Consider the following 15,162-nt stretch of genomic DNA (forward strand, 5'->3'; position numbering starts at 1 on the left):
ATTTGTGGACCCATGTTTGCACAAGGGTCTACTCTCCATTCTCTCTCTGTAACCCCAAAGCCATGCTATGGCACTTCCTAGACATGCGCAGTGAAAGCTGGAGGTGGCAGAAGGCAGGTTCCCGCTGAGGCGGAGGGAGTGAGGCTCAGCCCCTGCCCTGGCTCTGCTCCCTGCCCACACCTTCCTCTGCCTGGCCTGCTTAGTGTCCCTGTGTCCTTGAAACCCACGCCAGTTTGTGGACTGCACTTACGGAGCGGCGCCTGGCGTAACACCTGGCATATATTTCTGAGCAGGAATATTGAGCAGAAAGGCATGGAAACTGCCCTGCGTTTGTAAATGACTGTGTGCAATTAAGACGCCTGCAATGTGTTCATACCTTCGGACTCACGTCCACAGTAACCAAGCACGGTGTCCGCACCAAGACTGGGCTCTCCAGTGGGAGCGTGCTGGGCCTCGGCCACGGGCTCCAGAGAGCAGTTCGTGGCGGGTGGGAGGGGCCCTCCAGGGACGCCCCATATTTCAGCTCCGTGTCTGGGCTGTGTGTGCAGTGCCTCCAACCTGGCCCTGCAGCCACCTGTCTGTGGCCTCTATGCCCCTCCCAGGCTGACCTCTGCTAGTCTCTCCTAGTGTCTCTAAGACATTGTAAACTTCCAGGCATTTTTAGGAATTCATGTTTGAGCTGAAAGGGGAGGTACCCTTCCTTTATAGCTAAGGTGACTGAATCCTAAAAAAAATTACTTGCTTAAAGGAATCTCATAATCCAAGTCAGCAGATATGTACGGAGCACCTGCCGTAAGGCTGGCACCGCCCTGAGGGCATGCGTTGATGCCATCACTATGACAGGGCCGATGCCATCTAGACCTGGGGATATGATGGGAACAAGACAGTGTCTCATCAGTATCAAGTGCTGTACTAGTACAGTGGGCGGGGGCGGGGGGTGCAGTTTGAAACAAATGATACCTGAATAGTTATGAGGCTGCAAGTGAGACGAATGCTCCCAGGGCAAGTTCCTGGCACTGTGCGCACGGGTCCCTGGGAGGCAGACTTGACCGAAGCAGAGGGGCTGGGAAGGGCCTCCAAGATGGCGCCCTTCTGGACGATGCTTGCTGGGTGACTGCCTCCGGCTGGAGGGGAGATGGCGAGGCTGCCTGGGGCTTAGCTGGCTGGCGGCAGAGCTGGGTCCAGAAGCTCGAACGCCACTGCAGCCCATGGCCCCTTCCTCGAACTTTACGTAATATCCTCATAAATACATGTCACATCACAGGCAAAGGAAGAGCAAAGCTGACTTCAGGAAGTGGACTCTCAAGCAGGGCCACTTACGGCACATGCCGACGGCTAAGCAGTAACAGCTCAACTACTTACTAACTGTTGAACTAACCTCCACAGTCCAAGAAATGACAGTATTTGGGGCAGCACAGCGCAGTGGGCCTGCCTGTGTGTGGATCTGCACTAACTGTGGAACTTTGGGCACGAAATCCAATCTTCCGAGCCTCAGTTTTGCCATCTGAAATGGGATGACAGCCATGGCCTCCTTGCTGGGGGGGTGGGAAGAGTAAACGAGAGAACAAATGTAAGGCATTTCCTTCGGTTTCTGTTCCAAAGTATTGTCCTGTGAAATTTTCTTGTGGTTTGTCCTTTAGTTACAACTCTGAAGGTGCGACTGGGTGTTAATTGACTCCAAAATGTATTTATTTAGCATCAGGGATGCTCTAGGTACTCTGCTAGAGGCTGCTGATAAAGTCGTGACAGGGAGGGGGTCCAAGTCCTTATGCCAGGCATGTTCATACTCTTGAGGCTGAGCTGCATTTAGGTGCAATCTAGGGCACACACACCCCAACCTCCACATAACTAAACAAAACCTAATAGACAGTGCCGCCTGCTCTGTGCACTGCATTCTGGCCTACTCTTGGAACACATTTCATTTTTAAAATGCAGGTCTTGACCCACTAAATTGGTTTCTCACCCCATGAATGGGCTGCAATCCCAGTTGAACAACACGCTGCCCTACACCCGCAAGCTGACGTTAATGAGCGCGGGCGGAATCAGTCATTTGATGAGGTGTCTTCCATGGGCTCCGTCGGACCTCCCACCTTCGCACTGGCCAGAGTCGTTGTCCTCTGACCCAGAATTTCCACAGCGTTCTGCGTGTACGTGCAAATGTGGTGCTAAGGGAATATGTTGACTGAGAGGACGAGGCCTTTAACCAACATTGGCAACTCCCTTTGTTCCCAGATCAGCCCCGCAAGCACTAAGTTGGGCCCTTACTCATGCCCCAGTCTTCCGCGTAAGCTAAACTTTCACGATTGGAGACATTAGGTGTAAATTCAATAAACATGTATTTCTTCCTGCCGGGGGTGATCACCAGGGAGGCTCCCATCACAGGCCTTAGCGAGTCTTACATCGCGGTGCACGCCTGGCTGCTGACTCTGAAACCCACTCCTCTCGGTTCAGGCCTGGGGTTGCTAGCCACAGTGCTTTATGCCAACCGTCACTCAGACGTCTGTGCTCAAGGAGACACCAGCGTAGTCTGTGCATCCTTCCTAATGCGAACTTCAACTTTGAACCTGAATCTGAGGTAAAAAAAAAAAAAAAAAAAAAAAAAAAAGGAAGGAAGGGAGAAAGAAAGAAAGAAAGAAAGAAAGAAAGAAAGAAAGAAAAAAAGACGCACGGGTTACTGTTTGTCCAACTTTAGATGGTCCTTGCCGGTGAGGGTCTGGAATTAAGAGCTTGCATTCGGCTAGGCCCATGGTTGGCAAACTGCGGCTCATGAGCCACATGCGGCTCTTTGGCCTCTTGAGTGTGGCTCTTCCACAAAATACCATGTGCGGGCGCGCATGTACAGTGCGATTGAAACTTTGTGGCCCATGGCATGGTGGGTGAGGCAATTAGCTTGTACCCCAGGGCACCTGGCTGGTTTCTCACTTTCCCTCCCACTGCTTTTCAGCAGCTGGATTGCAGGGGTAGTAGCTGCCAGGCTGCTTCACCAAATCTGATGAGGTTGCTAATTTCCTGGGGACTAATGGAAGGATGGGTGAGAGATTAATTTTCCGGTTGGCGTTTAGGGGCTCGTTAGTCTCTTTGCTGCATTCCCAAAGGTGGGGACAGTAAATGACTCAGCTGTCGCTCTGGTTCTGGGTAAATCACTGTACCCCTGACTTCTGGGGGTTCCCATTTCGTGGCTCAGGTAAGACCATGCCAATGGGACTGGGGAGACAATGAGAACAGTGGGCTGGGCACCAACATAGGTAGGCCAGTGCACAGGCCGCAGGGGAGATGGATACAGAACAAATGTGTGTGGTGGAGCTGGGGAGGAGGTGGGGAGGAGCCGGGCAGGGGGCGTAGAGCATGGGAGGGGCCGGGCAGGGGGCCAGGAAGGCTTCCGGGAGAGCCCTCTGGGGTCGGGAGCACAGGGGTCGATGCTGGAGCCCTGGAGGTGACCTCACATTAATGGCTCTTTTCGTTTGGTGTCAGTTTCTTTCTCTATAAAACGAGTTTCCTGTGCGGATCTGCAGGAGACAGTCTTGGGAAGGGCAGGTGAACAGGAGCACAGGACCCTTCAGGCCTCCAGGGGGCGCCCTCGCAGGGGCTGGGGAGGAGGTTGGGGCCGTCTCCCCTTTGGCAGAGGAAAGTAGCACCTGTGGAGACCACCAGGCTCCTACCTGACCCTAGAGGTGGGCAGGAGTCCCCAGCTGATGGTCCAGGGAGGTCCGAGCTTGGCCCTCTCCAGTCTCGACAGTGACGTCAGGGAGATGGTCCTGCTCACTCACCACCGACCCCTCCGGGTGGAGATGAGGACCCAGGGGGGACAGGTCTCTACTGATGCTGACACTTTCATAGGAGGGACCCTGAGCCCAGCTCTGGTGGCCAAGCCACACGGCATCTATGGAAATGTAAGGGTTTTCCAAGAAAGCTGCTGCTGGGGCCTGGCACGGCCTGCAAGGCGGGTGTGGGCACTGCCTTGGGGTCTAGCCAGCCGCACCTCTCTCTCCTGGCTGCCCCCTGCAACTCTCAGCAACAGAAATGATTCTCCAGGGGCTCCAGCTAGTAGAAATATGTTGGTAACACACACACACACACACACACACACACACACAAACATACACACACACACACACACAGACATACAAACACACATGCAAACACACAGAGACACACAGACACACACAGAGACACAGAGACACACACAAACACACACACGCACAAACATACAAACATACACACAAACACACACAGACATACAAACACACATGCAAACACAGAGACACACAGAGACACACAGAGACACACAGAGACATACACACAAACACACACAAATGCACACAAACACACACAAACACACGCAGACATACAAACACACATGCAAACACACAGAGACACACAGGCACACACAAACACACACAGACACACAAACACACATGCAAACACACAGAGACACACAGACACACAGAGACACACACAGACATACACACAAACACACACAAACGCACACACAAACACACACACAAACATACACACACAAACACACAAACATGCACAGAGAGACACACACAGAGACACACACAGACATACACACAAACACACGCACAAACACACACAAACACACAAACATGCACAGAGAGACACACACAGAGACACACACAGAGACACACACAAACATACACACAAACACACGCACAAACACACACACACACGAACACACACACAAGGGGGAGTAAAAAGAAAATTGCATTTATTAATGTTGGGTTAAATACAATGTCACCACCACCCAGTGAAGTTTCTCTCATTAGTCCCAGTGGCAGGTGAGGAAGTGCTCAGAGAGGTGCAGCCACTTCTCCGAGGCTGCACAGCTGCGGCCGCGCTCCCGGGGCTGCTGAACAACATGCAGCAAAGTGGCGCCTCCAGGACACGGGCTCGAGAGGAGGACAGAGAAAACCTGCATCTCCGTCTATAGGCAGAGGGGGACTCGGAAGGTTTAAGTCACTTGTCTCAGTCCTCACATCTGGCAGAGGAACCAACCAGGACTGGAACCGGCTCTTCCCTCCTCTGGTTCCTTCATTCGTCGAGCCCCTCAGCAAGCATTAAAGGCCTGGGGGTCCCAGCTCTCCCCAGCCCCCCCTGACTCTCTCAGAGAAGCGAGTGACTGCAGGCGGAGGGAGCAAAGGCTGTGTGGCTCACTCCCGCCTCCAGACCTGGAACCCGCATGTTCCACTCTCTTTGGTGAGAGAACGTCCCTGCGCTGCCTGCCATTCCTGACTTACTTCTCCGTTTATTCTCCCAGCGCTCCTGAGCCTGTGCCCCTTTCTTCCCTTCCTCCCTCAGGTCTCTTCACCCTTTCCTGGCCCCCAACCCATGGAAATTACCCAGGTTAACCCCTTGGCTGTGCAGGCCAGGCCGCATCTCCCCGCTTCTGTGGCTTACCTGGGGCGAGGGCCCCACCCTCTTGGCTCCTGCACCCGCAGGGCCTGGGCGCCAGCTGCCAGCCCCCCTCCCGCCCTTTCTCCCCAGCCCTTTCTCCTTGGTCTCCTCAGATTGGCCAGTGGCACGTGGCAGACGGCCTCAGCATGGACAGCAGCCTCTATGCCTCCAACACGTCCAACAGTCTCTTCAACACCACCCTGGTCGTCACCACCATTCTGGTAAGCAGGTGCCCCCACCTCCCGGCTGCAGCCCCAGGTGCTCCCAAGTCCAGCCACTCACAGGCTCCCCAGTGAGCGGGGGATGAGCTCTAGTCACAGCCCCGGCCAGCTGGACAGCGTGGGGGGCAATTCACTCCAGTTGCTGTTCCCCGAGGAAACCAAGTGTGATGAGTCCCAAAGCAGCTGGGAGAGGGGGATGGACGGGGACACCCTTCCAGGCAGTCGGGGAGCTGTGATGGCCGAGGGAAGGGGACCTAGAGGCACAGGCGGGAGAAGCCCACCAGGCTGTCTGCTTCTCGTTCATAACAGCCACCTCGCTCCGGGCCCATGTCCTCGTGCTCAGCTGCTGAGAACATGCTCAGCCCGCAGGGCCGGCCGCTGCCTTTCTATTGGATTCAGTTTTCTTCCAGAATCCCCGCGCCCTCCTCCCTGCGCCCTCCTCCCCTCGCCAGGCACTGCACTCCTCCCTGCCCACGGAGACGGGAGACTCCATCCTGTCCTCAGATAAGTCAGAAACGAGGGCGCCAGGCAAGCTCAGCCCAGCCAAGGGAGCCTTCTCCCCACTGAGGACCACGTTTTCAAAGATGTGTCAATGCAACCACCTGCGTGGACAAAGCAGCAATTACGTGGTTCCTCTCCCCCGCACCCCGTTCCCTGTTAACTGCTCAGCAGCACACCTCCCTGCCCGGCCACCCCTGTCAGCCGCACCCAGTGTGGCCACACTGATAGAATCCAGCCCGAAGCAGAGACGGGATGGATCTGTGCGCGCTGCTGATGTGCAAGGTCTGCAGAGGCGCTGCTTCTCTTAGGCTTTCAGAGATGCTGAAGGGCTCGGGGCTCCATCCCCACCTTCATGAGCTGCTGGCCCGGCTGGGGCTGGACTTGATGTGCTACAAGCAGAGTGGGGCAGGGCCAGGAAGGACGTCACACCAAGCACCTACGGGTCGAAAGGGAGAGGGTCGGGCCATCCGGGAGACAGCAAAGCCTTCCGAGGAGAAGGGGCATGGATGATGAGCTCCAGGCCGAGGAGGGGGAGGGAGAAATGAATCAGAGAGAGTATGGTCAATGCCTGGAAATGCTGGGAAGGGCAGATTCCCCAGAGCTGAGCCCTGGGGGAGGTGAGCTGCAGGCCAGAGGCGCAGGCTGGGTCCGGGCTGTGGAGGGATTGAAGGCCAGACTGCTGAGCTTTCCCTGCACCTGGTGGGAGCCAGGTGTCACTGGACATGTCTGTTTGTTCATCGATGGGCGTTTATTACCCCCTGTGCTGGGCAGTGTGCTTGGTGCTCCGCACTAGACAGGCCTGGGGCGGGCAGTGTAAACACCCAGGTGGGCAGAGCCTCCCTGAGGGGAGGTCTGAGCAGACACCTGACGGGACGGACATGGCAGCCAAGTCATCTGGGAGGAGACGTCCTGGCAGAGGGAACACCGAAGCAAAGGGCAGGGCGAGCAGTTCCCATCTCAGCTCCAGCTTCCGCTCCCTGAGCCCGCTGCCCCACCTGAAGCACAAGCGCTGCCCTCTCACTGCCACCAACTCACAGAGCCACACCTCCTGGGCTTATGGGCCCTGGGCACCCTCCCACCGTGTGTGCAGATGAGGAGCTGAAGCTCAGAGAGACGCGCCTGGGGGTTGGAGATGCTCTGCCGGTGGCTTTCCTCTCCCAGCTTCGCAGCTGCTCGCTCCTGTGCAGGCGCATTCCCTCCAGCCCTCCAGTCCTGTGGGTGCCGCCCCGCCTCCCCACTCTGCTGCACAAGGCTGCCTCTCGGAGCCTGCCTGCCCGTGTGGGCATCTGCCTGGGACTTCCCTTCGTGACTGATGGGCCCTTGACTTTCTGACCCTCAGCTCTTCTGGACGCTCTCCTGTGTTCTGTGGCTCCCCTCACTCCCCTAACATCACTGTCTCCGTGAGGTCTGCTTACCCGTCTCTGTCCTTCCTGGCTTCTTCCTCTCAGTGGCCTCGCAGATTCTGGACCTTCAGCCATTGCTGCTACAAGAGTCTCCCAACCTCGGCCCCAACCTTGCCCTTACTCCACGTTTTAAACAGATTCAACATGTTCCAAATCCTTTTCCTTCCAAATCATCCCTGGCCGTGAGAAGCCACCCTCAGTCATCTACCCAGGCTCCAAGGGTCTGAGGGCCCCACCCTGTGTGCCTGACACCCGGCTGTCACCACACCTGACCCTCTCTGTGTCCCACCCGAGTCAAACTACGGCTCAGGACTCAGTATTTCATATTAGGGAGTGTCTGTTCTTACCCCCAGACATTCTGTCCCTTGCTACTCAATATTCTACACTTATATCTTAAGTCTTTAAAACTGTTAATGCTTCCCTACTATATGTGTGGTGTACAGTCACCTTGTGCTGGCATCCAGGCTCTGCTGACCTTAATTCATCTTCCTCCATTTCTTCTCTGGCCCCTCTCTCCCATGCTGAACGCCCTGCATGGCCTCACTCAGGCCCTTGATCACGCCTGTGGGGCCTGCCATCCACACCCTTCCATCGGTCAGTGTTCTGTCATCCTCCAGACCCAGCTCATGCCCCACCTCCTCCACGGAGCTTTCCAGAGGCCCTATCCCTCTTCCCAACACTCCTGGCTGGACCAGCTCCCCCGTGGCTGCAGGTGCTCAACACGGGTTCTTACCTGGCCTGCTGTCTTCTCGGCATCCTTGTATTTCTTGTTGCTCAGTGATAGGTCCGTGAAGAATAAACAAACAAACAGACAAGGGATGGAGGGGGGTGGGGTCAGGCAATGACCTTACATAAAGCAGAAGGCCTTCAGCTTGACACTCTGCAGTGGGACTCTTGTTTGTTCCTGGTAAGATAAGTGCCTTGAATTTGGAGGAGGGGAGCTAGTCACCACCTCCAAAGTAGCCTGTCACCTAGTCCACTTCCCTTCATCTCCCCATCGCCTCCCGAACCTCCTGTGCCCCGGGTCCCATCTCATGTACTTAGACACCAGGGCTGAGATGAGAATGACAGCTGCCCAGTTTTGCTGCAGGAAAACCCATATTTAATGCTGAAGGGGAATCACCAGGAGATGGAAGGCAATGACCGCTACGAGGGCTTCTGTGTGGACATGCTCAAAGAGCTAGCAGAGATCCTCCGGTTCAACTACAGGATCCGCCTGGTTGGGGATGGCGTGTATGGCGTTCCCGAGGCCAATGGCACGTGGACAGGAATGGTCGGGGAGCTGATCACGAGGGTAAGGAATGAACAGGTGATTTGGACTGGGGGCGGGCTGGGGAGGGAGATGGAAGGACATAGCTGTGCTGTGTGCTTATAAACCCTCCACTGATACAGTCCGTTAGTCATTCATTTTTTTCATTTATTTCTCTGTTCATTGCACAAATCTTTACTGAGCTGGCCCTGGTGAGAATCACTGGTGACTATTTAAAACCATGATGCTTTCCTAGTCCAAGGGCAAAAGACAAAGAGAGAATCTTAAAAGCAGCAAGAGAAAAGCAATTAATTACCTACAAGGGAGTGCCCATACAACTGTTGGCTGATTTCTCCACAGAAACTTTGCAGGCCAGAAGGGAGTGGCAAGAAATACTCAAAGTGATGAATAGCAAGAACCTACAACCAAGATTACTCTACCCAGCAAAGCTGTCATTTAGAATTGAAGGTTAGATAAAGAGCTTCCCAGATAAGAAAAAGCTAAAGGAATTCATCAACACCAAACCAGTATTACATGAAATGTTGATGGGTATCTTTGAGAGAAAAAAAAGATTTTTAAAAAATGAACAATAAAATGGCAAAAAAATGCATTAATTATCAATAATTGAATCTAAAAATCAAAATAAATGAACAAAATAAACTGATGAATAAAATAGAACCAGAGGCATGGGAGCATGGAACACACTGACATCTCAGAGGGAAGGGGGGAGGGGAACAGGAAGAGATCAACCAAAGAACTGATATGCATACATGCATTATCCATGGACCCAGACCGTAGGGTGGCGAAGGCCTGGGGCGGGACATGAACCGGGTGGAGGGGGACAATGGGGGACAAGGGGGACATCTGTAATACTCCCAGCATTAAATATTTAAAAATAAATAAGGAAGTAAATCACAGGGAAGGATCAGTGTCAGAGGATCAGTCACAGGCACAGTTGCTGCACATTGTGTCGTTTTCTGCCTTCGCTAAAGCTCTTACAGACCCAGGCCAAGGTGCACTAGTTCAGGCTTACACGTCCAGGATTTCCAGAGTGGGTGTGGATTAAAACTGAGGTGAGCATCATAGAATATCCGTCATCTGTTAGGTTAGAGCAGGGGTCCTCAAACTTTTTAAACAGGGGGCCAGTTCACTGTCCCTCAGACCGTTGGAGGGCCGGACTATAGTTTAAAAAAAAAAAAAAAAACTGTGAACAAATTCCTATGCACACTGCACATATCTTATTTTGAAGTCAAAAAACAAAACGGGAACAAATACAATATTTGTATTTGCATGTGGCCCGCGGGCCGTAGTTTGAGGACCCCTGGGTTAGAGCAAGAATATGGAAAGTTCTTCCAGCCCCTGGCCGGGTGGCTTAGCTGGATGCAGCATCATACCTACAGCCAGAGATTGCATGTTTGATCCCCGGTAGAGCCACATGAGAAACAGCTGATCGATGTCTCTCTCTCTCTCTCTCTCTCTCTCTCTCTCTCTACCCTTCCGCTCTCTAAAATAAATTTTAAAGTAATTTGAAAAACAACAACAAAGTCTTTTCAGGGGGAAATCTCTTGTTTTCTTGGTACACACTCTTAACATCTGAAAAAATTAGTCAAATCATTATTCATGCAAGCTTATATTTTCATAACTGACTTTTACGGTCAGGGTGGGTGATGGGCACCCCAATGCAATCTCACCAGCCCTGCACTCTCTGCTTTCCAAGGGCAGAAGGAGCCCCTGGGAAGGCAGCCCTGCAGCCCGCCAGCCGATGTCCATGTGCCACGTGCTCCCCGTCCCTCTCTCCAATACACATGCCTCTCAGCTACGTGTTATCCCCGCTTTCAAAATGCGCCACCTGAGCTCAGAGCGCTGGACCAACTGGTCTGAACTCACCGTCAGCATGAGGCTGCGCTGGGATTTGAACTCAGAGTCCGCATGCTTCCCGTGCAGCACTGGGCCTCCGCTGGCCTGTGATGTCTCCAAGGAAGGCCACCTGGGTCCAGCCCTCCCCCTCCTGCCTCATCTCCTCCCTCACCTCACATCTCCCTCCCTTCCACCCCTGCTTTCTTTTCTTCTTTCTTTACTCCCTTCCCTTTATCTAGCAAATTAATATGAGTTTTTAAAATTTATCTGTATTGTTGAAAGTGTTACAGATGTCCCTTTTGTTTTGTGTTTTTTTCCCCATTGACCCCTCCACTCCACACCCATCCCTCCCAGGCCTTCACCACACTATTGTCTGTGTCCATGGGCTCTGCATACATGCATATGCTCTCCCTGGTTAATATGATTTTAACTCTTTACCTGTACCAAACTTGGTATATAAGATGCATTTTTAAAATCCTCGTCTTTAAGGTTTACATTTTAGTTGGGGCATTAAATAAGCTATCCTCGACAAAGTGTTGTGGGTTCTGTGCAGGCTGGAGTGGGAAGGGGTCAAGAGCTGAGGGGGTGCTGAGGCGTCTATCTGGCCGTGTGGGCCCAGCCGGGTGCACAGCAAGGCTTGTGCAGAGAACTGGGAACTGCCCACTGCACTGCAGCCCAGGGAGCAGTTCGGGAGGCGGGGGGACTTGCTCCCAGAGAGGCTGGCAGGTGCCGGACTGACCATTCAACAGGAGGGACAAAGGCCGAGGGAGGAGCCGGCAGCCACTCCCTGGGGCGGGCGGGGCGGGGAGCCTGGCTGTTTTGGAGACTCCCTGGACATTCCTCACTCGAAGGAAAGGGGATGCTGCTTTTCTCCCAGGTCAGGCCTCCTGGCAGCCTTCCTGCTCCATCGCACTGTGGGTAGCGGCCAGGTGTGTAGACACAGAGTGCTGAACCCGAGGTGAGGCAGCACCTGCACCTCAGCCAACACCAGGCTCTGTCTGAGTCCGAAGGACTGTCTGGAGCCCCAAGGCGGCTCGCTGCTGCCTGGTCTCAGCAAGTCAGAGCCTGGCTCCCCCCACCCCGCCACACACACACACACACACACACACACACGCCTCTGAAGCAGCCCAGCCTCGACCCTTCCTCCCTCACCTCCAGGAGTGAGGATCCTATCCTGACCCTGAAGCCAGGGTCCTACTAGCCCCTTGGACATGTTTTCTGTCCTCGGCCGATGCATGGATTCAGCGTCACTGGGCTCAAGGTTGAGGAGGAACAGCGGCTACTCCCCTGCACTCACTGTCTCTGTGCATGGCCCTCCGAGGACTGCTGGGCAGGTTATCTATTGGGCACGGGTGACGGGCAAGACCACCCTGCTCGCCAAGCACGTGCTGTGCGGAGGCTGTGTCCACCTGTAGATTTTCTTCCTACAAAGAGGCCTATTGCCGAACCGGTTTGGCTCAGAGGATAGAGCGTCGGCCTGCGGACTCAAGGGTCCCAGGTTCGATTCCAGTCACGGGCATGTACCTTGGTTGCGGGCACATCCCCACTGGGGGGCGTGCAGGAGGCAGCTGGTCGATCTCTCTCATCGATGTTTCTAACTCTCTATCCCTCTCCCTTCCTCTCTGTAAAAAAATCAATAAAATATATTTAAAAAAAAGAGGCCTATGTTTGCCAAGCCATGTGCCCACTGAGGCTCCTGGAAGGACCGATTTTTATAATTCAGCTGACGGCCACCTGTGCTCTGAGCGAAGCGCGGTGTATAAAATAATGAGGCCACAGCCTGTAGTACATGCAGAATGGAGTCATTTACACACTTCATGGGAACATAGAGAAAAATAGAGGTGGTTCCGCTCCAGGGAAGCGGGCAGCGTTGGCGCAAAGCTCACAACATGCACAGCTCTTGTGTGTTGAGGACTGAGCACCACCCAGCATTGATCATGCGCCATTTCCTCCCCAACAGGGTGAGGTGAACATTGTTGCTCACATTTCATCACAAAGAGGCTGAGGTTGACATCAGCTTACCAGAAAGGCTAACTCAGGTCATACAACTAACAAGCGATTGATCTGAAATTCAAAGCCAACCTGCCTGACATCGAAGTCCATGTGGATCTCATGTCCTTGAAGCCTCTGAGGGAATTAACAGTGAGGGGGCCCTGATGGCCCCGCGGGAACTGATAGGCACCAAGGGGAGAGAGTTACAGGCAGAGGGAACTGTGGGGACAGGCCCGGAGTCTGAAATACCTGACAGGCTTAAGGAACATGCCCGGGCCATGTGGCCCCGTCACAGGTGGAGGGAAGTCAGTAGCAGGAGGTGATGCTGGAAAGGCAGCCCCAGGCCAGGCTGTGAGGTGGCTGTGAGGAGTGTGGACTGTACACTACAAGCAGCCAGAGCCACTGGTGTTCGTGGGCAGGAATGAGGTGGTCAGATCTGTGGTGTAGAAGTAGACCCCAGAGCAGTGGCTGTCCAGGTGTGGTCTGGGACCAGCTGCAGCCCAGGGATGCGCCAGGAACCCGCGTTCCGTTCCAGCTCCATCCAGACCCACTGAGGTGGGCACTCTGGCGGGGCCAGCGATTTGCATTCTAACAGGTCCAGGCGATGCTGGTGCGGGTTTGGATTTGAGAATGCTGGGGCCATGCAATTTCATGGCTGGATGGAGTGAGAGACAGGAAGCAGCAGACCAGCGCAGGGACTCATGAGTGAATCACATGGAGACCTGAGGGCAGCAACATTGAGATTCAAGTGACAGGAATGATTCACAGGCGTTGGGAGGCTGGGGCTCAGTTCTTAATGGGGAGGAACAGGATAGGAAGGGAGAGAAGGCTCCTGGCTGACGCCTGGTCTGTGTTGGTGGCAGGTGGCTGGTAATGCATGACCTGAGAAACAGTCCATGGAAAAGATGGTGAGTGGGAGGCATCCATGGCTTGGATCCGAAGCCCCAGGGTCAGGATGGAGAGGAGTATGGGGAGCCCTGGGTGAGGGAGGCCAGCGGGAGGGCAAGGCTGGGCGGAGCTCCGTCCGGGAGGCATCAGGACAGGTGTGATGAACCGGGAGCACCCGCTGCTCACCCCGTCCTCACACCCCTTTCCTCCCTGCTGGCCGCCCAGGATGCAGGTCCCTGATCCGCTGGCATCAGCTCTGTGGCTTGGACAAGTCACCACTGTTTCTGACCCCTGGGTTATGGAGAGAAATCAGTGACCAGTGAGTCTCTGTGGTTCTCTCTCCTCCCCTTCCTCCCGTGTCAGTCACCCACCTCCTGACATTAGGCTCTGCTTGCACTTCCTCTCTGGGCTCAGGTCCTCAGCCTTCCCACCGTCTGTCCTCAAACACCTGCATGGGTGTGTGCACAGCCGCATGTAGACCTTGTGTCACAGAGTCACCAGCCGGCAGGTGAACCTGGCAGAGTGCTGGCCTGTGTGGTGTGAGCAGGAGGCAGTGAGAGACAATTAGGGTGCGTCTTTGTTGCCTCTCTGCAATCATTCCCTTCACTAGAGCTAATTGGATTTGTTGCAGGTTCAGGAGGCAGCCTCGGAACCAAACTGACCAGGTTTGAACGCAGGTCTGCCACTTGCTTTATCTGAAACTTGGACAAGTTCCTTACCTCTTTGTGCCTCATTTTCCTGATCTTTAAAATGGGGGTCAAAGTAGTGACTTAGCACCTGGAGCTGTTGTGAGCACCGAGCAAGGCAATGCCAGTGCCGTGCTCATTCGGGGCAGAGCCTGACGCAGGCAGGGCTGCAGGTGCTGGTTGCGTTAGCATCACACAGCGGCCTGCAGGCCCTCCGTTGCCTAAAGCACCGCAGGGCCTTCTAATTCTTTCCAGCGCTGCATCTTACACCTGCCTCTCCAGCCTCCCCGCACAGCTCACTTCTGCCCTGGCTCCTCTGCCCTCTGGCCTCTTCCAGCCCTGGAGGCACCAGGCTCCTCCCTGCCGTGGGGCCTGGGCACAGGCCGTCCCTTCCCCAGGACACTCCCCCCAGGCCTTCTCAGGTGAATCCTGTCAGGCAACTGAGTTTCACCCCGGAAAGGCCTGTGGATTTCTTAGGCTCTGCTCTACCTTCTCCTGGTGCCATACACGCCTCCCTTATAACATTTCTTATAGTTTACTATAAGGGGATTTGAAGGAGCTGGGGGGTCAAAGGACTGGGTGCTGTGTTTCTCTCTGACCCGTCTTATTAGTTTTGGTTTCTAACATTTCTTCAATTCCTTCTTTCCAACCAGCTTTCTTTTTGCCTCTTCCTCTTCCCAAGTCTGGGGCTGCCGATTTGGCACCCACCACGCACCAGCGGGGCATGGGGCGCGCTGGGCTCTGTGGCTGGCTGAACTCGGTGCAGGGCTGAGGTTCTGAAAGCCCCAAACAACCCTCCGCAGAACCTCCACGTGCAGATGCTAACAGGCCTCTGCCCCCCCTCCCTCCCTGGCCCAAGGGTTGATCCAACACTGTCTTGGGGAAATACAGAATGAGCACAGTGAGCTACTCACAGTTTTTGTTTGTTGTTAACAATCTCTTACATCTGC

At 54.4% G+C, this 15,162-nt stretch overlaps 1 protein-coding gene across 1 annotated transcript in view; it reads left to right on the top strand.

The window, feature by feature from the left end:
- GRIK4 (glutamate ionotropic receptor kainate type subunit 4) overlaps window positions 1–15,162 on the top strand; it is a 234,074-nt gene that overhangs the window by 180,216 nt on the left and 38,696 nt on the right. The window contains exons 11-12 of the mRNA XM_081113547.1: window positions 5,529–5,636; window positions 8,631–8,834. Of these exons, the coding sequence (XP_080969673.1) occupies window positions 5,529–5,636; window positions 8,631–8,834 (312 nt within the window). The remainder of the gene's footprint in view (window positions 1–5,528; window positions 5,637–8,630; window positions 8,835–15,162) is intronic.

The sequence above is a fragment of the Myotis nattereri genome, assembly GCF_964212035.1.
Source record: "Myotis nattereri genome assembly, chromosome: 19".
Classification (NCBI taxonomy): Eukaryota; Metazoa; Chordata; class Mammalia; order Chiroptera; family Vespertilionidae; genus Myotis; species Myotis nattereri.